Source organism: Alexandromys fortis, unplaced genomic scaffold (assembly GCF_014885135.2).
Source record: "Alexandromys fortis isolate MF-2015 unplaced genomic scaffold, M_Fortis_MF-2015_v1.1 scaffold_3, whole genome shotgun sequence".
Lineage (NCBI taxonomy): Eukaryota > Metazoa > Chordata > Mammalia > Rodentia > Cricetidae > Alexandromys > Alexandromys fortis.
The window spans coordinates 12,560,012-12,582,528 of NW_026067909.1; the positions used below are offsets into that span (position 1 = coordinate 12,560,012).

A 22,517-nucleotide genomic window follows, 5' to 3' on the forward strand; every position below is an offset into this window, starting at 1 on the left:
TTTAAACACAAACCAAAGAATTGAGCTCAGGAGCAATTCACATGCTGAGGATGCTATCACACTCCTTAGCAGAGCCTCACTCACAACAGCTCCCAATCTGGTCCCAAAATCCTGACAGAGATCTCAGGTGTGTCCTCTGTGCTCCTTCAGGAAGGGATGGCACTAGGATCCCTACTATATTCAGACTCTTCAATGTTACCAAGTAGAGAAGCACCTTAGTTTGCCATTGGGACTAAAGGAGGGGTGGGTACACCACACTGCAGCACCAGCCCATATGTGGCTCCATAGACGAGGTCACCATGCTGGACTGAGTGTGGTTCACATACTGTTTCCTCACTGACACAAGCCAGCAGAGCTGAACAGAACACTGTGTAGTACAACTGAGCAGTTGTGTCACTGAGCCAAGTCCACTTGCCAATTTGAGTTTGGGGTGAAGGGCTGGGTCTTGCTTTGTATCCCAGTCTGTCCTGGAACTTGTGTCCTTCCTGTTGTGCATTGACAGTTTGAGCAGCACAGGTGTGTCACTTTTTTTTTTTAACTTAAAAGAAAGAAGGCAACAAACCACATCACCAACATGGCAACCCTCTTTGGCAAACTCATCAGCAACAAGTGGGAATGGAAGCCATGACTGCTCCACAGTACAGCGAGCTAGAAAGGTTGATCCCAGGGCAAGGCTCCTGGGCTGGAGCAAGGAAGATAAAAGGTAGACTGTCTAGGTCAACCACCAAAATGGCTACTGACAGCTCTTCCCAACTCTGCCCAGCATGATGCACTCACACCAATTCACACCAATTCCTAGATACTGCCAGGGAATCAGGGCAGCTAGCAAAAGGCTCAAGGGCAAACTGGCCACCAGCTCAGCTTTTGAAGCCAGACAGTCCTGAACACACACCTGTAACCCCACACCACACAACAGGAGCTTCAGTTTCCACACTGATAAATGAAATAACTAAGTGACCTATATCCCACATGGATGCATGCAAGAATTTAAGACAACGGTTCCAGCGCTTATGAGGCTGAAGCAAGGGGACTGCTGTGAGTTCAAGGATGACCTAGGCCACCCAATGAGTTCCAAACAGTCTCAGCTATAGAGTAAGACCTTGTCTCAAAGAAACAAAACTGTTAAAAATAATTAAAGACAATGTCTTGTACACATGCTAGGCATGGTATGAGCTTACTGGGTGGCAGCCCCAGCCTTCCCCACAGCACACCCCTGCAGTTCTGCCTCAGGAACTCTTGTTCTTAATTCTGAACAGCAGAAAAGCATGCAATAATTAGACACAGACACTTCTGTCCTATTATTTCAGGGACAGGCTTCCCACATGACCATCAACATGACATGCAGGATCAAACTAAATACTGCTGGGAGTGTCAGGTACTTGTCTTCACATTACAATAGTGTGTCAGTCATGGAGACACGAAGTATGTAAGGTCAGCATGTGATTTACCTGTCTCCGGTGTTTCCTTAAGTCACTAGGCTGACAGATGCGTGTGAAGAAAGGAGGGAGAGAAAGAGAGAGAGCAGGTTTACTGCACATGTGTGGGAAAAGACCCAAGGACCAGTGAGGCAAATTGCTAAGCAGGGTCAGAAGGACACACACAGGTTGAGCACTGAGAGGAAACATCACTGGAAATAAACATTCTCAAGATAGTTAAACCAGGAGGCAACAGTTTACTTGGCTAAGATTGAGTTTGAACACAGGCAATGTATTAAAACTCAGCATTCCATGTAAGCAGGACTCTAATGACCCTTACTCTAAGCCAGCCTCTGTCACTAGTTGCAAACACATTGGAATTTATAAATTCCATTAGAAGCTGCTACATTATCTATTATAAAGTCAAACAAACCTGCTTTGCGTTAACCAACTACTGGACATTAACCTAAAGTCCTAGAATTTGGTTTACAACTTTTCAAAAATATACTGATTGTTTAAAGCAATAAGAGCATCCCCTCCACCCACCCCCATGAAAAGATGTAAGAAAAGCTAGTGAGGTACCAGTGAGAGCCCCTACACCATGTAACATGCACAGCATTAAACATAAGAGCTTATCAAAGACAGCAAGACTGCCAGCAGGTAGCTGAAAGCCACGTGACACAAGAACCAGAGGGGGCTATGTCTGTGCTTTCATCAGTACTACATAGCCAATCAGGATTCTCCCTTGCAGAATCACAGACCACATATCCCTTCCAGCCTGTGTGCACTTGCAGGAAACATGAGCAACAGAGAATGCATTATGAACATGAAAAAGCACAACAATGCATTTTTCCAGCATACTGCAGCAGATGTACACTTGGGTGCCTGGTCATCTGCAGAAACTGGGGGGTGGGACTGTCACAGCATAAGGTCCTGGATAGGCAGACAGACAGGGATCTGGGGTCAGGATCAAATGGAAGCAGACTGACAGTCAGCAAGTGGACAGTCTTAAACTGAAAAAAGACACAGAGCTGTTCCTACAAAGTATTTGGAAGGACAAAGCCACAGACCACACCATTAAAATTAAGATCTTACCCACTGCACTAATGACACATATTACACAGTGCATCAAAATACAAGAGACTGTACAGCTCATTAAAATGATTTAGTTACATGCCCACTGCCAGTGTCATTGAAACTGTGAAGAAAGCAGCAGCAAAAGAGGTGCAGCATTGCAAGGTGGCTAGGATACAGATTGAGACAGAGTTTAGTAGGTTGGCTCTTAGGATCATGTACACGCTAAACCCTCAACAGTCACTGGGCATTCTGAGATCTGCACGCCTGGGTCATAGCATTTCTGAGACAAAAGTGCTCCCAAGCTAACCAGTCATAATTAATGCCCATCTGCTTCGGCTCCATAGTTCACAAAACTCCTGAGTGGTCCTTTGTGCCTCAGAGCTTAACAACCCTGCAGTGAAGGGCTAAGGGCCTCCTTTACACATTTTTTTAAGTGTGTTGCAGATGGAAGCCTGGTACAGACTAGGCAGTGCTCACTCCACCACTGGCCTCCATCCCAGGCTCTCTGTGCCTCTTCCCACATGCTACAACAGCTCTCCACAGTCAGTTCTGCTGAAACAAGCAGCATAGCCCCTTCTGGCTTGCATCAGACCCCTGCCTAGCATCCTACAACTAAGTGGTAACATGCTAGACTGGTCATCTAAGTATTACAATTAACTTGCATTGGTGACTAACTAAATACTAGTTAACTTAAGAGAAAAAAAGGTTTCACTATATAGCACTGGCTAACCCAACTCACTATGTAGACCAGGCTGGACTCAAACTCAAAGAAATCACCTGCCTCTGTCTCTACCCCTTCAGCTTTTATAATCTGGTACCTCTTGGAGGAAGATGTGACTTCCATGTGTAACCCTTCCCCAGCAGGCTAAGGCAGAAAAGGTCCTACTTACCAGAGTCATGACACCCAGCCTGTCCACCTCCCGGGCAGGACTGTGAGGGACCCTTCTCGGTGTGGACCGACCACTGCCTGGAGGAGAAGAGCCAGCAAGCGAGGAAGCAGGGTAGGGGGGGATGGAGCTCATTGATCTAAAACGACCAAGATTGTCCAAGCTTCCACTGCCCACTCTGCTCTCAATCTCCTCTGCCCGCTGCTCCGTATTCTCCTTCTCTTCTTGTATCAGCCTAAAACCCAAATAAGAGTAGTTGGCCTTATTTCATCAGGACATCCTGTATGTGCAAGCAGAACAAGTTGAGTCTGGTGGGGAGGATGGTCTTATATACGAGCCTAGCAGCTGGAAGCTACAGTGGAAGGAAGGTGCCTTTAAGACCAATGTGGGCTGCAGCAGGAGACCCTGTATCTAACAGCAACAGAGCACTATGAAGTTAGTACTGTCAGACTGTCTCTCTCCACTGACAGCTAGAATGCTCCTGGGCTCACTCTACATATGGACGAAGTTATGCTAGCACTGGATGACGGAAGGAAACCCAACTACTTCTTGACCACAGCATGGTCTAAGTTGCCACCTCACTTTATACACCAGAACCTTGCATATCCTATGTCCAGTCTTCCAGGTACAGCTCTGGGTAGCAGGAGAGTGGTCTGGGCTCTGTTTCTCTATGCATGGAGGGATGGAAGAGTTCCACCTCCCCTAGCATGGTGCAGGGAGGTGGGCAGGCTGCTAGAAGGAAAGGCTATCTCAGAAGCCCAAGTGCTCTGCTGTGCAGGGCTATAAAGAGGATGTTGATCTCACCTATACTATACCATGCTTTCCTGTTGAAGTGAACGCCTGCATGACTCATTTTTTTTAATTTCCAAGTGTAGAACACACTAGGCCTCATTATAACATCCTCACACCTGTACAGCATCAACCCTAGTCTCCTCTGATCACCTCCCTGTCTCCTTCCTTCCACTCTCACACCTCCACAATATCCACTTCAGTCTCCTTGTCTCCACCTTCTACTTTCTTTTTGTTGCTCTTATTTTGAAACAGGGTTCCATGTAGCCTAGGCTGGCCTCAAAACTGCTTGCTTGTAGTCTAGTCTGGATTTGTATTACTGCTCCTCCTGCCTCTAATGCCACTGCCCCCTGGTCCCTACTATCCTTGTGTCTCTTACATATCAAATACACACACACACACACACACACACACAAAACACATGCACATACACATACCTGATCTCTTTGTTGATGGCATCCAGTTGCTCCTGAAGCATTATGGCCAATGTCTGTGCATCAGCCTGCCCACTGGGTGACAGCAGATCAACTGAGCTGAGCAGAGTATCTCTGTCATCTTCACCATCAGATACATCCACATCACTCTCAAATGCTTGTGCCACATTTGCCAAGACGCTGGCTTGTTGGGCCCGTTCCCAATCCTGTTCATTGAGGGTCTGCACCTACCAACAAGAACACTATGTCTCAGCAGACAAGAGTAACAGCAAGCACTCTAAGGGCAGGAAAGGCTGCTATCAGGAATGTGAACAGTTTTACTGAAGGCCAAGGCTTTAGGAAGACACTCATGCGCCTGAGTTGCTGCTAAACAAGAGTCACCTGATAGACAGGGAGGCTGGGCACTGTGGAACACCTGCATGGAAGCACCTGGAAGGTGGATACAGAGATGGGTCTAGATTTGGGGGTCAGACTGGGCACATGCTGAGCCTGTCTCAAGGTGAGAGAGCAAGCACTTACACTGTGATAGAAACACAGTGAACATTCAGCATCTACACTCAGGTCACCCACTTTAGTGAAAAAGTTAAGAAAGAAGTCTAGTGGCACATGAAGGGGCATGTTCAACTGCCACAGAACGATGCACTGGGTGTGAGCTTCCCAAGCCTGGCATAGACAAGCACCAAGAAGAGCCAGAGGAGGAAAGCAAAGCAGGCACCTGAACACAGCTAGTGGCCCCATGGTGGAGTTTCCAGGGGAAAGGCCATACAGGAGATGTTTGTTGTGATCACCGCCCACAGCAGCCCAGTGTTAAATCCTCCTGGTAGTTAATGAATACCCTCCTCCTCACCTCCCTTCCCAACTGCTGCTCTCCCTCCCTATTCTGTGGGTGGAAGGTCGGGGCTCATGCCTTTCCCCTTCCGCCAGAGGAACTATACCTGCTGTGGCTTTCACACAGACGTCCTACCTGTGGCACCCTCTCTCAGCTAGTTCATCCCCTCAGGTAAGAACAGCACCCCCATCTTTCATCTTGAAACCACGGACAAAAAAACACAAAACCTTACCCTGCCCCAAACTCCTGCAATCCCGCTTCCTTGTCCATCAGCAAACCCTCCAGCAACTGCCATTTGTCTCTGTCGTACCACTCACAAGGGCTCACTCAAGTGGGCAGAGCACCTTCCTCCAGAAGAGCTGCTCCAGGGCCGTGCCAACCAGCCCTTATCAACCATTTTGCCTTCTGTTCGCCCACTTGTCCATGCAGTCAGCCCACACAGGCTCAGGCTTGGCTGCTGTCCTCCATGAATAGGCTATTTGGCTTGCCCCTGGCCCCACCCCTCCTGGCTTATCATTCTCCTAGCCTGTAACACTTAGAGTGACACCTGGCTACTACAGTCCAGGTGTTCATGATACCCAACTGCCTCCTGCTTCTAACCCCCAGCATACTCCAGCAATTTGAAAATAATACTCCTCTCTCCAAGTAAAGGGCAATTCTGTGGTTCCCTATGTGGGGACAGACCATAATGACTCCCAGTAATGGAGGGAGTATCTGATAAAAAGGCATGTGGCTTTCCCAGACCAGGTTATAGAGGATCTGGATTTCCTCCTGGCTTTCTTCAAATGTGAGCTCTGAAAGGGTCAGTGGCATACCGCAAGGACCTCAGGGAGTTCATGCAGGTCCATTAACAAGAGCTTGAAGCCTCTGGCCTACACTCAGTCCACACTGCCAATCCTTTCCCATTTACAAGCCCCTGAAACCTTGAAGCATGCTGCTCCTAGATCCTGAAGCCCATAAAATGCATAGTCATGCCATCGGCACAGAACTTCATGGTACCGGCTGTAGAGTTAGCTAGGTACATACTGTACTGCTCACTGCTTGCAGCTGTGTACTACTCTTGAACTAATGGCAATCCTCCTGCCTCAGCCTCTTGAGTACTAAGATTACAGGTGCACACTGTGCCACTACACCTGGCATCATTTGCTTTTATTTACTATTTCAAGTACATACTAATCAGCATTAACTTAAAGGATATCTTATTAAAAATTCTGTTCTTAAAGAAAGAACTAAAACCAAAAAGCAAGCATACCCTAAAAGCAAGCTCTTAGCCAGAAAAGCCAAGGAAAGGAACATGGGGGAAGAAGGAGACCCAGAGTCTGTCCAAGAGGAACAGGTGACGTTCCGCAAGTGGAGGCCTTGCCTTGGAGGGCTCATCCCGCAGCGCTGCCAGCCGGCCCTTCTGGGGTCGCCGCAACACTGCACTGGTGCTGTAAGCATCCACATGCCCGTCTGCCACAGGGAACCTGAAGTCCGGGACGCTGCCCAAATGGGGTCGGCTGAAACATGGGAAAAGGTGGGTGTCAGAAGGAAAGTAAAGTGTCATGTTGGAAAGGTCTCCAAGGAGGGTCCTCTTGAACCTGCCCAAGAGCTCTCAGCTACCCAGTCCTAGCCAGAAAAACCCACTCTATTACGACAATGGGAGGAGGGATAGGTGTGGACACCTGAGGCCCATCTGAGAGCCTCTTCCAGATCAAGGGCACACCTAGGCACCACTTGTTGCCATCACCTGCCCTGTGGCTTTTCTGCTATGCCAAATTCAAGCTGAGAGTCACAGCACTCCCAGGAGGAGCTAGAAGCTAGGGCTTAACACAGTGGTGCACAGATAGCGTCAGAGGGCTTCACATCCTGGGCTGAAGAAATGTCTAGAGAAGGGGACAACTGAGCAACCAAGGAGGATCTGACCACTGGCTGTTCCTACAGCCAAGGTGTAGAGAGGAAGCAGAGCAGCAGGAGCTCAACCTCAGCATCCACCTCTCCCCTCCTCCCAGTGCTGCCCCTAAAACTTCCTGGGAAAGAAGGCAGATGTCCTCACTTCAGAACTCTGCCAGAGGCCAAGAACAAAGGATCTATGGGCAGAAGTCCCAGGGGAACTCTTGCACATAGGTCTTGCCAACTCATCCCCTTTGGCATCACTGACACCTCATCTTCTCCATGTTTTTAAAGACATGAGATTCATGGCTTCCTTTCTAACTCCACTTCTCTCCCACATCCCCACATCTTAATCCTCAGGAACCTACTGTCTCAACATGGTTCCAGTCCGCGTCCCAAGCTGAGGAGCTGAGCACACTTGTGTTAACTACAGGCAGCTCTGGGATCTGAGCTGTAAGCCCTCCTACTTTTCAAGCTGTTTCGAACTTACCTCCCCAAGTCCACTCCTCAGTGGGGCAGATCATACCAATATGACTTAGGTCACTGTCAAGTTCTGTGAAACTAGCCAGTGTTCCCCACCTGCTGCTGTGTGCCTCAATTCCACCCCTGCAACCTGCCAGCTCCTCTCTCTTCTACCCAGTGTCTCAGGGCCATGGGGAAGGTGGAGCTCCCAAAGCCACACTCCTCTCCTGTTACCTGAACTGTGCCCTACTGCAGAGCACACTTTCTTCCATATCAAGCCCCTGTCAAATCTAAAACTCCTTGTTAAAGGAAATCACACATTAGCCAGCTGTGGTGGCACACACTTGAATCCTGGCACTTAGGGAAGGTGGGAGGATCATGAATTTGAGGCCAGTCTGGGTTACAAAGGGAGACCCTGTTTCAATAAAAGGAAAATGACTCAGCAGTTAAGAACAAGTACTGCTTTTCCAGAAGTCTTGGGTGTGGTCCCCAGCACCCAAGTCAGATGCTCAGAACAGTTTCAGGAGATCCAATGCCTTCTTCTGGTCTCTGTGGGCACTACACACACGCGCGTGCGCACACACACACAATTAAAAATAAAATATATTTCTCTAAAAAAAGAGAGCAAGTCTCTTACAGTGATGCTTACTAGCTCCCAACAGCAGGTCTGCTGCTGCAGTGATGGCACTTGCCTCTCTCCATCACTTTGGTCATGATTACTCTGTCCCAAAGGCCCTTTTCATCTCTTCCAGTGCAGTAACCCACCTCTCCCTCTGGCTTTGCATTGAGGGTTCTTAGTTCTGTACGGGCACCTCTTCTGGTGTAAAACAGGTCAGGTAAAGAGAGGCTGCAGGAAGCCTAGCTTATACAACACCCTAAACTCTAAATGCAGAGGCATCTGCACAGGCCCTACACTGTCCCCTTGCCTGCTCCAAGAGAAAGTCTGTTTGCTACCCAATAGTGTCACCAAGTGACCATCTCAGTAACTTCTACTGAAGATCAACTCTCATAAGAAATAAAGCCAGAATAGTAAGACCCAGCGAGAACTGTTTCTACAAGAAGACAAGAGTCCTTTAGGGCTCTACATTAAGTGCTGTGGCCTTGTCAGGAGTGGAGTCACCCCACAGCAGCAACAGTGTCCTTTCACAAGATAGTTCCAAATGCAACACCAAACCCATGAGCAATGGACTCTGAACAGTGCACTATGACTTCTTTATCAGGCCTGTTCCTCACTCTAATCATGTTCCCTCCAATGGGCACCTCAGTCAGCATATCCAAATACCAAGGAACTTCTTCCCACCTTCTGAAACTCCACTGTGCTGCCCACAGAGGCAGCAACAAGCCCTTGTGCATGCACAGGGCTGAAAACTTGCCCATCTGTGATCACCATACCCGTGATGAAGTGAAGGGCCTCTCAGTCTCATCTGGTCCAGCTCAGCCCTCAGGGCTTCAATATTCAGAACAAGTTGGTCCTAGGAAACAGTAAACAGCTTATATGACAGCTCTCTCATAAGGACCGGTGCATTTCAATTCTGAGAACTTTCTGCGTCCTAGAGCAAGCAGAACTCAGGTCTCTAAATCCACGGATGCCCTAATAAAAATCAGTGCTCCTGGTGATTGGAGAGTTAAAAAGGGACAATTGCCGAAGTGTAAAATGCACTGACTGCATAAAAGTCTTATCACCTTCCACCCCTGCTCACCCAGCAGATCCCTGCTGGCCCTGTCCCTTACAAGAGGCCCATGCTAATGTTAGTCTCAAACAGACCCCCTCAAGGACCCAGGGTTGTGGACCATGTACACAAAGTGTTCAGCATGCTCACTGAGGGGCTGCACGTTGTGAGGACTAAGAGAACTACCAGGAAGGCTTGTCTCATTTCCTTCTAAACACCTATGGTCACTGTCACAGCAATAACTGAAGTCAGCTCTTCTGGACCTTCTATTGATCTGGAGAGTGAAGTACCTTATCATGTTGTGTCTCTTCCAGTTGCTTCTTTGCATTCTCAACTTCCCGTAGTAGAGAATTCTGAAAAAGAGAATGTCCTTCAGGGCTGGTTCTTAAAATGGGCCATAAAACACACCTGCTGCGCCCACTTAAACCAGAGAGCAGCCCTGAAAGAAGGGTATGGCCATGGGAGGCACCAAGAGCAATATGAAACCAGGGATGAATGAAAGAGAGGCAACTGCTGAAACCAGGGAGCACCTTAGTTGAGCTGACCAGATCCCCTCTACTGTGCTATGCTCTTGAAGTGCTGCATGTGTAATGAAAAGGAAACTGACTCCCAATCAAAGTGCAGATACGGTTGAGGTTTGGTCAAGCTAAGCCCTAGTATAGCTAAGTCAGCTAGAACCCACTTCTGTCAAAAAAAAAAATTAGGAAAACCAAGCTTCACTGTGCTGGCTAGTTTTCTATCAATGATGTAAGCTCGAATACTAGTCAGAGAGGAGGGAGCCACAATTGAGAAAATGACTCTATAAGAGCTGCCACCGGCAAGCCTGTAGGGTATTTTCTTAATTAGGACTGAGGTGAGAGGGCATTGTAGGTGAGGGCATCCCTAGGCTGGTATTACTGGGTTCTGTAGTAGGAAATTTAACAGATGCACTGTATCTGGCTTGAATCCAGGAGTGATGGCACCTGGCCTTTGAAGTAATCTTTCCTAAATAATCAGTGACTGTTATCTGAGTTCTTCTGACAATTCAGAGCCTTTGCATAACTTAGTCTGGAGAGAGACCTGGCAAACAACTCCAGATAAGAAGTTTTGGCATTCGGAAACTGACTTGCTAAAAGTGTCTCTTGTGTAACAACAATAAAGAGGCTTTTGTGAATACAGAAGCATCCAAGCTGACTCTTGTTTCTGCTAAAGCCATAAAACATGCAGGAGTGACTCTCTTTCTTCAACTGTCCGACTGACCTGCATAACACAGAACATGGGACATTTGGTGCCAAACATGAGGCACAGAGAAAAGAAGGATCCAGACATTCCAGGACTAGAGATAAAAAGTTTGCTCACTAGTAAGTGAGGACTCCCGGATTAGGCAGTTACAACAGGGAAGCCCCATCTCAGGAGTAGCAATATGTTCGTCTGCTAAAGTGCTTGTTAAAAGGAAAGGCAAGGCATTAACTGCACAATTATTGAAAATATTACAGATATAAGTAAAATGGCTCCTGAAACAAAGAATAGATCAAGGGAAAAGGTCCTTCCCAGTGGAAAAAGAAATGAAAAACATTACTTCATGTATAAATTAGCACATGAAGGGTAGAGATGCACTGAGAATGGAAAGCAATCTAACTTAAGAAAAAGAATTCTACGGAGAATTGTAAATGTAGGAAGGATATAATGGAAAGAAAACATTTGGAAAGAGGAACTTGAGAAAGGAGTCTAATGAACAGAAAGTTAGAATGGATGGAACATGAGTAGTCTGGAGACAGAAATGAAAGAAAGAAACAAAAATTTAAAAAAGGCTTAATGTGCATCTTCAGCTCAGTTTCCTTGCTTAAAAAAATCCAATCTTACTAAAACATGACAGTAATACTGAACTGCAGGTGCCTTTGCCACTAAAAAGAAAAAAAGAAAAAAATACTAGCAGGGGAAAAAAAAAACCTGCCTAGGAGAAAAAGCCAAGAACAGCTACAGCTGTTATTGGTAAAAAGACAAAACCCATAAAATTTCTTGGTACTAATAAGCCCTCTGCTTATTATTATCTTGGATTAAAATAGATTTTTGTATGATGATAAATTCCTAAGGTTACAAAGGCATACTCGGGTTAACAAAAATTAACTTAGAAATGTATGTCTAAAATTGTAAAATTTTAATCGTATAAAAGTTACTAACTTGTCATAAACTGTTAAAACATAATTAAAACATGCAAATTAATCACCTTATAAATGGTCAAATTTTTTAATGTGCTCAGAACTAAGTTTGTAGCTATGCTAAGTACAAATCAGTTCATTTACAGGAACAAGCTTTGGCTGTATGTCTTCAAGGCTAAGCCTCCCAACAAATCCTTCCTCCATGGAACTGTTTTGAGATTGCTCACAATTTTGTTTCATGTAGAGGATCAACTGAATAAACAGGTACTTTCGTGCTTGCATAGAAAAACCCAATTGTTTTTTATTTCAGGATTTTCTATGATTATCTTAGATATTTCTAAATATCCTGTTACCTAGTAGGAAAGTCTTAAGCTCATAATTAAAATTGTCCTAAAAGTTTAAAGATACCAAATCTTAGATTAAAATCATTAAGCTTAAATCTTTAAAAATTGATGACTATTGTTAATTAAATGGATGTTGTTTGCTTTTTAGCTTTATGCTTTCCTTTGGTCTGATAAAAGAGCAGAGTCTGGCGAAAAGAAAATAGTTAAGAGGCTCCTGAGTGCCTGTCCTTTAGTAAAGGCATTGTTTTATACAGCATAATGACAAATTTGAGACATTCCAAGCTTCTAATGCATAACTAATAATAAGTGAACATCAACTAATATCTGAAAATTTGGCTGTCTTGTCTTGAACATTCTCTGCTGTCAGGTATGTAAAGATCTGTGTTCAAAATGCACTAGAGACATGTACAATGCCTCTCCCTAACTAGTCAGCTCAAGGACACAGCACCAGGCATGATACAGGTCCCTAAAAACACCAACAAAATACCACTGTACTATATCTGAAACTTAACTGTCATACAGTTAAAATATATTTCCTTTCTAGGACCCATTACAACAAAAACTGATAATGTCCCTGTTTATGTATTCAATAAAATAAAACAAATTTTTTGCACATTATAACATAAAACACATTACAGGGATACCATGTAATCCTACAGGACAAGCAGATGTTGGGTGATCTAATCATACTCTAAAAGAGATGCTTCTTAAACAGAAGAGGAATATGAGGGCTCCCAGAGATAGATCCCATAATGCTTTATTAACTTTCAATTTTTAAATGCTAATGAAGCAGGGACAGCTGCTAAAAGGCACTGAGCTGGGAAAAAACTGCTGAATTGAGTCAGCCTGTGTACTACAAGGATGTTTTAACATCAAAATGGAAACCAGGAAAAGTGTTGTGATAGACCTGAGGTTATGCTTATGTTTCTGTAGGAGACAAAAAAAAAAAATTGTACAAGAAAGAGATACAGAAAGCCTTTGAAGTTGATGGCTGATTCTCCTACTTGGGGACTGCTTAAGAAATTATCTGACAAGCCGGGCGATGGTGGCACACGCCTTTAATCCCAGCACTCGGGAGGCAGAGGCAGGCGGATGTCTGTGAGTTCGAGACCAGCCTGGTCTACAGAGCTAGTTCCAGGACAGGCTCCAAAGCCACAGAGAAACCCTGTCTCGAAAAAAAAAAAAAAAAAGAAAGAAAGAAAGAAATTATCTGACAAAGGAGAAGAGTAGTTTGGGTGGCTAGGGAACCTTTGAATGCCACACTTTGTTCCTTGCTATCTATGGTAACTGTACAGGTAATGAGGACATATTGGTACTATATTCCTAATCTACCAACTAACACGGGAGTGAGTTGGGGAGATAAGGAGAGCCCTGTGTGGTTAATGAATCTTCTTGGTTACCTGGTCCTTATGATAACCAAGAACCTGCTGAGTCTATGGAAGAGGGTAAGGAAATCATGTACCAGGAAATCCTATTTGAATGGGTAGCAGAATTCAATGTAAGTGAGTCAGTCACCTCAATAAATGTTTTCTCCGTAAGAGTTGTCATGGTCATGGTGTCTCTTCACAGCAATAGAAACCTTAACTAAGACAACTGGTAAAAGGTTAAGATACATTTAATGAGTCTCCCTAATTCTTCTCAAATGATTTATGATTTACAGCAAGAAATTAAGGAACTTGCTCAAAAGGGTTACCTATAAGACTGGAATGGATATTATGGAAAGCATTACAGATACTTTAGCTTCATTTATTTCTGTACATTAATTTTGACAGATTTCTTGTTCTCACGACTGTTATTCTTATACTTATAACAACTTTGTCATTGAAAATGTATTTTTAGCTTGTTTTCCTAAGATTATGAATCAACACAATAGACAAAGGCTGTATTTACTTTAATGCTCCATGATCTTCAACAGAGTTCTATAAGAAAACAAGTTCAGCAAACCACGGGGAGCAAGCCAATAAGCAGCACCCCTCCATGGCTTCTCCATCTGCTTCTACCTCCTGGTTCCTGCCCTGCTTGAGTTCCTATCCTGATATCCTTCAATGATGAACAGTGATGTGGAAGCTTAAGCCAAACAAATCCTTTCCTCCCTAAGATGCATTGGTGAAGGTGTTTTATCACAGCAATATAACCCTGACTAAGACACTAACTATGTAGTCCAAGCTGATTCCAAACTCAAGATTCTTGCCTCAGCCAGAGTGGATGGAGCAGGGTGTGCACACCACATGCAGCTTATGTACAATGGTAATAGAACAAAGCACACTATTCATACAGGTTCTGACTAAGCTACTTGTGTAGAGTGATGAGAACAAAATGGCATGATCAAGCTAGCACTGAAAGTCAGATGTATTTTATTTCTACCTGGCCCTCTGTGAGAGCCACTGGCCTCTCCATCCTACAGGTCAAGACTGGTAATCAATACTTGGGCACTGATTATTATTCTAGAGGGCCCTGGTTTGATATCCAGCACCACATGGCAACTAGCTGTAATCCAGTCCCAAGGGATTCAAGACCCTCCTTGGGTACCTGTCGTGCTAAGTAGTGTACAGACATACATGCATGCAAAACACTAGTACACATAAATAAACTTAAGGGGAGGACAAACATACAAATAACACTCACATGGGCAGAAACACAGCCAGTCACTAGCTAGCAGGTGACAGAAAGAAGCTAATGTCTTCCCCTGTCTGCAGAAGAGCATGTCCCGAGCCATATTCCCTGACAGCACAGTAACTCATCTGCCCACCTTGTCCTCCAGCGCCGCCATTCTCTCCTTCAGATGCAGCTGCAGCCTCTCATTGGACTCCGAGAGCAGCTTGTCCACAGTGTCAGACAAGCGTTTATTATGTTCCTCATTCATCTTTTCTCTCTGCCTTGCCTAAAACAGGAGGAGAAAGATTCCAACTTCAGGCTCATGTCTGGCCCTTCATAAGCACCAGGACCAATGGCCACCAGAGGCTGTGCTTCCTTCCTCTCATCCACAGGGGACTTTCAGGTGCCAACTACCTCTGGGACATGAGAAACTCAAGACAACCATGGTGAGGCTGTGAACTAGAAGGGGTTGATTCTTTTTGCTAAACCAAGACCTATGAACATCTCGAGAATATCACCAGCCTCTAGCTCTCAATTTCACTTAGCAGAGTTCCTTGAGCAGACAGAAGAAACTTGAGGGGATCAGTTCATTTGCATATTGACCCAGGTATTTCTTTTGGTATGAATAAAATAAAGAATTAAATGTACAAAGTGAAAGCTGAACAAGCTGATCTTTAGTCGGGGAGATGCAGGGTGTCTCTACCTACACTCAAAACTACAAATGGCAATATAGTAACTTTACAGTGTGCTAACTCAAGGCTAGAGTTATGCCTGCTCAGCACACACCCAAACCTATCTCACTCAAGTTCCAGCACCCAGACAGGACTGAATCCTCAAGGAAGGGCTGTACCAGGCCCAGCAACCCTGTTGGGGGAAGCATGGGTGGTAGAACCTCCCAAGACCCTCAGGTTTGTGCCCAACAGAAAATAGCTCTCACATGTGAGGACGCCTCCCAGGCTGGCACTTAACAGCCCTTCTCTGAAGAGTGTGCCTGTTTCTGTCCACACTTGAATGCTCTCAAAGTCAAACAGCTGGAAGTTCAAGTATAAACGTGATTGTCTATTCAGGGCTCAGTGACACTGTGTATAAGCCTCACAGGCTCTGTGACAATGTACCTAAGCCTATGCTGCCTAAGACCTCATACAGGAGCTTAAAAACCATTATTTCCCACAAGATTCCCTAGGTCTGTGCAGCCTTAAACTGATGGGAAACACTGGCTGCTGTGTCGTGCAAAGGTTCCACAGTCACACACCCAGGCTTCCTCCCTCTAGAGCATAAAGGGCCCAGGACTGTTTCTTGCCCTGTGTCCTGATGCCTCTGCCTGCATCTTCCAGGACAAGCCCTATGACCCAGCTAAAACAACAGTCTCTCAGCTGCTTTCTAAGGCAGGTGAGCATTGGTACACCCCCTGGTCTGACACCATTACATCCTGAGCGACAACTCAGGATCTGAAAACAGGGTCAGTGCTCTGGCCTGAACATGGGACTTCAGTCCCTCATGCTGATCAGGGCCAGTAACCTAAGGAGACGGGCCTTGAGTTTTAGATTCAGGCTCTAGGAAAGTGTCTTTCAAATGGTAGGTCGCAACCCCTTCCACAGGGGTTGCCTAAGACCATTCTGCATAGCAGATATTTACAATTCATAACAGTAGCAAAATTACAGGTATGAAGGAGCAATGAAATAATGTTATGGTTGGGGGTCACCACAACATGAGGAGCTGTATTAAAAGAGTCAGCATTAGAAAGGTTGAGAACCACTACTCTGGGGCAATCTGGCAGTTCCCTTCAAGGGATAGAAAAGTGAGAAGTCTTGTGGAACTCAAGAAGCCTGACTTAAGAACTGCCCTACACTTCTGCTGCCACCAATGCTGACACAACAGCAGGTGTGTAACAAACACGCTGGTGCAGTCCGGAAAGACCAGAACACAGCTCCACAGGACAAGAACTGGACGGGAGAAGGAACTGGGACAGAGAAGCCCAAGCCCACAGTAGCCTGTGTCCCAACTCAAACCAGACTCAGCCCCATCCATACCCGCTGCAGTTCCTGATTCTTCTCCTCCAGCTGTGCCTCCATCTGCCGCAGCCTCTCTTCAATGTTGCCATGTCTCTCCTCAGCCTGCCAGCAAAGATAACAGAAGCTGACCCTCTGCTCATTGCATTTACACCAGCTACACACTACTGCAGCAGCAGCAGCAGCAAGCACCACATGCGGTGTGGACCATGTCAGCCCTGGCAAAGGGACAACACTTCCTCATATCCATCAGCACCTCTGCGGTTTCAATGTGTATACTGTGAAGTGACTCATCCTCTCAGGTTGACTTGAAGCATGGCAGTGCTAGTAACTGCCTTTCTGTGTGTCTCTCCCCACCGCCCCCAACTGGCCTGCCTTTGGACAAGTCATCCACTGAGTGCCTCTGGAGGTCAGCATGTAGAGCAGGAAGCAGCAAGCACAAGCACAGGGCACAGTTCTACCTTCCTAAGCTTGGAAGTAAGCTCCAACAGTTTAGCTTCCTTAGCAGCAGAACTCCCAGAAGACAAAGGACCAGACTACAAAGCAACAGGACAGGAAGGACAGACAGCAGGGAGAAAAGAAACCAAGACTTTAGGAGGGGACCAGGGAGGACAGAAGCAAGGTTCTATTACAGTTGACTAGGACTCCAGTGTCCAGCCCTAGGTGCATGAGTGGGGATAGGGCCCACCCTAGGTTTCCCTCACTAAAGGATGCTATCTCCATCTGGGCCCCTCTCTAGCAACCAAGCCTGGGAAACAAGACTCATGCCGGGGATACACACATAGCCTCTGTTCATGCTGCTGTGTCTCACAAACAGGGCACCCACCCATTACTCTCGAAGCTCCTGATTCCTGCCTACCCCGCTGTGGATGGTGAGGACCCAGAGGGCATACACCTTAACAGCAGTAGTGTAAACAACAGCATTATATTAAAAATATTATTTTAAGCATTGTGGTATAAACCTGAAGTACCAGCCATTCTGCTGGCTGAGACAGGAAGGTCAATAGAGGCAAGAGTTGAGGGCCAGGCTAGACTAGATAGTGAGACTCCATTTCAATGAGCAAACAAACATTTTAAAATAATTTCAAAAGAATGAAATTACTTAAAAACTATGTGACTGTTTTAAAAGACAAATTTCATCTTCCTTTTCTAAGAGAAGCTACAGCCTTTCTTCAAGTTGGTGAGAGAAATAACCCAATCAGTTGTGACTCTTGGACCCTGGCACAAAGGACAGCAGCTTTTACCTGACAGGTTTGAGGACTCATGGGGAATATAGGTCTTGAGCTACACAGAAACAGCATTCCCATCACATAACAGCAGAGACGCTCCGTAGACACCAGTGCACTGACTAGAACAACAAGGCCTAGCATGTGACCCCACACAGCCCAGACACACCTTGGAGAGTGCAGCCACCCTCTGGGCCAGTTCAGCCTCCACCTCCGGCAGCGTCTCAGCTTTGCGCAGGGTCTGCTGCAGCTTCTGCTCTGCCAACTCCAAACGCTCTTGCAATTGGCGGTTCTTGTCCTCTGTCTAGAAAGGGTACAACACCAAGAGCTCAGGCTGATGCTTCAAACACCTAACAAAGCATCTACTGGTTTCAAAGCTTTTATCTATTTTTATAAAAACAACAACAGAGGGTTGGAGAGATGACTCAAAGGTTAAAATCACTGGTTACTCTTCCAGAGATCCTGAACTCAATTCCCAGCAACCACATGGTGGCTCACAACTATCTATATTGCCTTCTGGTGCCCTCTTCTGGTCTGCAGTACAGGCAGAACACTGTATACATAATAAATAAATAAATCTAAAAAACAAAACAACAATAAAAAAAACAAACAAAAAACAGTGGAGCAGTGGTGATGTATACCTTTAACTGCAGCACCTAGGAGGCAGAGGCATGGGAATCTCTGTGAGTTAGAGGCCAGCCTGGTCTACAGAGCGAGTTCCAGGGCAGCCAGGGCTATACAAAGAAACCTTGACTCTGAAAAACAAACAAAACCCCAAACCAATACATACAAGTTCCTATACACTAAAGGAATGTGAGTTATTCATCAGAGTTCCTCATTCTGACAGAAAAGGAGTCGCTGCCCAGAGAGCTGCCTGAAAGCACAGGCCATGGCAAGCTGCTTGGGCTGCTCTGTAAATGCTTGGATAGAAAACCCACTGCAGAAATCTAAATAAGTACAAGTGGATAGTGCAAGCACAGGGGCTCCTGTCTGTGGGCACCATCCCCATCCAGCTCTGTGTACGAGCACAACACAATCCAGGTCTCACCACAGTTTCTGCACTGCTTCACAACAGCAGTTTTCACGGCTGCCTAATTTATTTTTGGTCAAGCAACACCCTTCATCCTTTATAAAATACTTTCAATCAGTTGATTGGGGTTTTCTGGTTAACTCTCAATGACCTCAGACCATATCCTGAGGAACAGTACCTGCCAGGCCCTATAACCTCTGATGTCTAGCTACTGAGTGCACTGTTCAGCATTGCCAACAAGTTCTTTACCACTACTTAGTGAAAGGGCTGAGAAGAAGCAATTGGTTTCCAGTGAAACAGAGAAAGGGCTGGGGAGATGGCTTACTGGGCAGAGTACCAGCTATGCAAGCATGAGAACCTGAGTTCAATCCTCAGCACCCACATTAAAAACAAAACAAAGCATATAAACAAACAAAAACCACTTGCTTGTAATCCCAACACTGGGGAGGCAGATATAGCAGGAACCTTGGTACTCACTGCTCTGCCAATCTAGACAATATGTGAGCTCCACAATCTGTGAGAGATGCTATCTCAAAACCTTACATGAGAGGCTCTAGAAATAGCTCAGCTATTAAGAACATTTGCTGTTCTTCCAGAGGATCAAGTTTGATTCCCAAAATCCACATTCACTGATTTACAACCACCTGTAACTTCAGTTCCAGAGGATCCCATCCCTTCCTCTGAACTCCACAGGTACCTACCCACACACAAAACACACTGATTAAAAATAGAAACAAAGCTTTAAAATACATCTTAAATTTTAAAAAGAGTTAAAATTAAGGTGAAGAGCAATAGAGAAAAAGACACTGACTTTGATCTCTGGCTTCCATATGCACACATCCATACATGTAGGTGCACATGTTCATGAACACACAAACATGCACAGGCACAGATGCATGCTTATACCAAAAAAAGAAAAGAAGGAAACTGGTAAAAAGTAATTCACAAGAAAATGACATCTGGACTTCATTTCCAACATGCACATTACAGGTTAAAGGTCTTCAACTTCACAGCTGGAAATAATTAAGGCTAGAAAGAAGCCCACAGAACCCAGTACCTGTCGGTGCATGGAGTCTTTATTTGCAATTTCATTTTCAAGTTTGTCATTGAGGTCATGCACAGACGTGGCTTCACGCTGTGCTGCGAGGTAGCGTTTCTCAAGAGTGGTGATTCTTTCCTCCATATCCTCCTTCTGGGCCATCGCCTGTGTTGTAGATTCCAGAGGGAAATGGGGGTCATAAATGCAGAACTTATCAGAACACTCAGGAGACAAAAAGACTAAACTCATCTCAAGTGTGAAACTGCTGTTTCCCCAAAATAAACTGTTAGTTTTTCCAGACTGAATAGAATGGATGTACTTTAAGCATATTCACCCACAATGATCAGCAGCTTTGCCTGGTCAATCTGCTCATGTCGCCAAGTGTGTACTTGACTACACAATATTAATAAAACACCACTTCATATGACACTTCAAGCATCCAAGAATCTGATGGCACTGGTGGTGAAGGAGTAGCCTGTGTCTGACCAAACAACAACCAGGCTCACATAGCACTGCAGGCAGATTGCTTCATTTCCTCAGGTAAGAGCTGGAGAAACTTGCAAAGCTCAAGCATGTTGACAAATGAAACAAAAATCAGCAGCAAAATCAATGCTACAAAGCCCAAACACAGAGACCAGGATCATAACTTTTGGCATGTTTAATATCTGTCTGCTATCCCCAAATTCAGTTTTTAGCTCCTTTCTTATTTCGCAAGTGATTGTTCACAAACTTTAATATATTTTTTGAAGAAGCAAGTCTTAAAAGAATATCACATAATTCTGACACATAAATAATTCCCTGTGGCCCAAGGAAAGCACAACCTAGTAAGTTCTATAATACATACAGTGTTTCCTTTGATCTGAATTCTTACAACAAATCACATTCGTCTCCACAATTAAAGCTCCCTGATCTCACATATGCTAAAAGGTCAGGGCCTCATGGGGTAACAAAAGACAGATTCAGATGGGACAGAAAGAGTTTTACAAGACAGCATGCAGCTCTCATTTCTTTTCTAATGATTAATGAGGGTCTTGTAAATAGTTACCAAGGAAAAATAATTTTGAGGTGCATATATAAATATGTATTTCCATAAATACCCTGATGACCAGAGTGTAGCAACCTCAGTACTCAACACCACACCATCCAAAATGACAGAAGATAGCTGGCACACTCCCTCTAACCCCTACACAAGCATAACTGACACCATGTTTATGGGTTATGTGGACAAGTCAGAAGGAACAGAACACAAGGAAGAACACTGTAGCAGCCAGTAGCAATGGAGGCATGTGAACCCCACATGAGAGCAGTGCAGGAGGGAAGGACACACGATCTGTATCCCAAAGGTCCCTGTAAGTGAGAGCAAAAGACAAAGGCAACAGGAAGTCAAGTGTACCCCACACTCACTTCACGGACATCTCGCTGCAGTTTCGTATTCATCTCTTCAGACTTGATAAGGTCTTTTCTAGCTGTGTCCAGATCCTCCTCCAGCTCCGCTGCATGACTAGACAGGGAGGCCAGGCGCTCCTTCATCTGGCTCTGCTCTCTTGCCTGCCTGTCTATGACTTCCTGCAGCTCCAGCACTTTGGCAAGATCCTCGTGGCTCAAGGAGCCGTCGGAAGATCTCTGAAAAGCATAGCCTTATGGCAGTCTGTTTGGCATACCTCCAGAAAAACAGGGACCCTCAGAGGAACCTGTATGCTCCCCAGAGGACACAGACTTTGCCACTATTCCCCAACAGCCCCATGTGGCAAAACAAAACCAAACACCCCACAGAAAAAAAGTCAAGGACTTGCCTTGCCATTGGTGCTTGGTGTGTTTTCCTGTTCATGGTTTCCATCAACCATTCCATCTGCTAGTGTTTTCTTCTGATTATTCTGTTCTTTAAGAATCATTAGCTAAAACAGAAAATTTGAACACACCAGCATGAGATCTTTACGTAAGAGAAACAAGAAAAGGTGGCCAGTGGCTTTGGAAGACAAGTGCTGTAACTGCTGTGTAGCCAAAGTCTCCAGCAGAGCTGTAAAAACCATCTGGCATCTGCGGACAGAGAGGCACTTAGAGGCTGAGGGCTGAGTCCAGTGACGCCATCAGGCTGACCTAGGAAAAGTAGTAACTTCTGGTGTCTATTACTGTCTCACACTTCTAAATTAAGCAACAATAATCAAACCCTTCAGTCGAACCCCATGACAATACCCCAAGCTCACCTCTTTGTGGGTGGCACCCAGTTCCTCCTCTAACAAGCTGCACCTCTCCAGAGCTACTCGTAGTCGCTCTCGTACCTGCAAGAGAAGGGCTGAGTGTGCACTTGGACTCCTGCTGCATGCCTAAGGCAACACAGAATTAGTGGAATATAACAGATGGCTGTCTACTGCCACTGAGAATATCCAGTGGCTTTGTTTTGAGTAAGGCTGACTGGAACTTGTGAACTCCTACTGCCTCAGTCTCCTAAGTGCAGGGACCACAGGTGTGTGCATTTTAAATCTGGCAAAATCTTATTCCTAAATAAATCAGGGCCTGGCCGTTGTGGCACATGCCTTTAATCCCAGCACTTGGGAAGAAAAGGCAGGAAGATCTCTGTGAGTTTGAGGCCAGCCTGGTCTACAAGAGTGAGTTCCAGAATAAGCACTAAAGCTACAGAGAAACCCTGTCTTGGGGGAAAGAAAGAAAGGAAGAAGGGAGGGAGGGAGGGAGGGAGGGAGGG

General features: G+C 45.4%; 1 protein-coding gene across 7 annotated transcripts in view; it reads right to left on the minus strand.

Moving 5' to 3' along the window:
* Ppfia1 (PTPRF interacting protein alpha 1) overlaps positions 1–22,517 on the minus strand; it is an 84,171-nt gene that overhangs the window by 24,647 nt on the left and 37,007 nt on the right. For all 7 annotated transcript variants that reach the window (XM_050136958.1, XM_050136959.1, XM_050136960.1 and 4 more), the window contains exons 5-16: positions 22,021–22,095; positions 21,610–21,711; positions 21,221–21,439; positions 19,835–19,981; positions 17,917–18,051; positions 16,543–16,626; positions 14,667–14,798; positions 9,726–9,788; positions 9,158–9,237; positions 6,795–6,930; positions 4,606–4,829; positions 3,383–3,614 (exon numbers count right to left, since the gene is read on the minus strand). In XM_050136958.1, the coding sequence (XP_049992915.1) occupies positions 3,383–3,614; positions 4,606–4,829; positions 6,795–6,930; positions 9,158–9,237; positions 9,726–9,788; positions 14,667–14,798; positions 16,543–16,626; positions 17,917–18,051; positions 19,835–19,981; positions 21,221–21,439; positions 21,610–21,711; positions 22,021–22,095 (1,629 nt within the window). The remainder of the gene's footprint in view (positions 1–3,382; positions 3,615–4,605; positions 4,830–6,794; positions 6,931–9,157; positions 9,238–9,725; positions 9,789–14,666; positions 14,799–16,542; positions 16,627–17,916; positions 18,052–19,834; positions 19,982–21,220; positions 21,440–21,609; positions 21,712–22,020; positions 22,096–22,517) is intronic.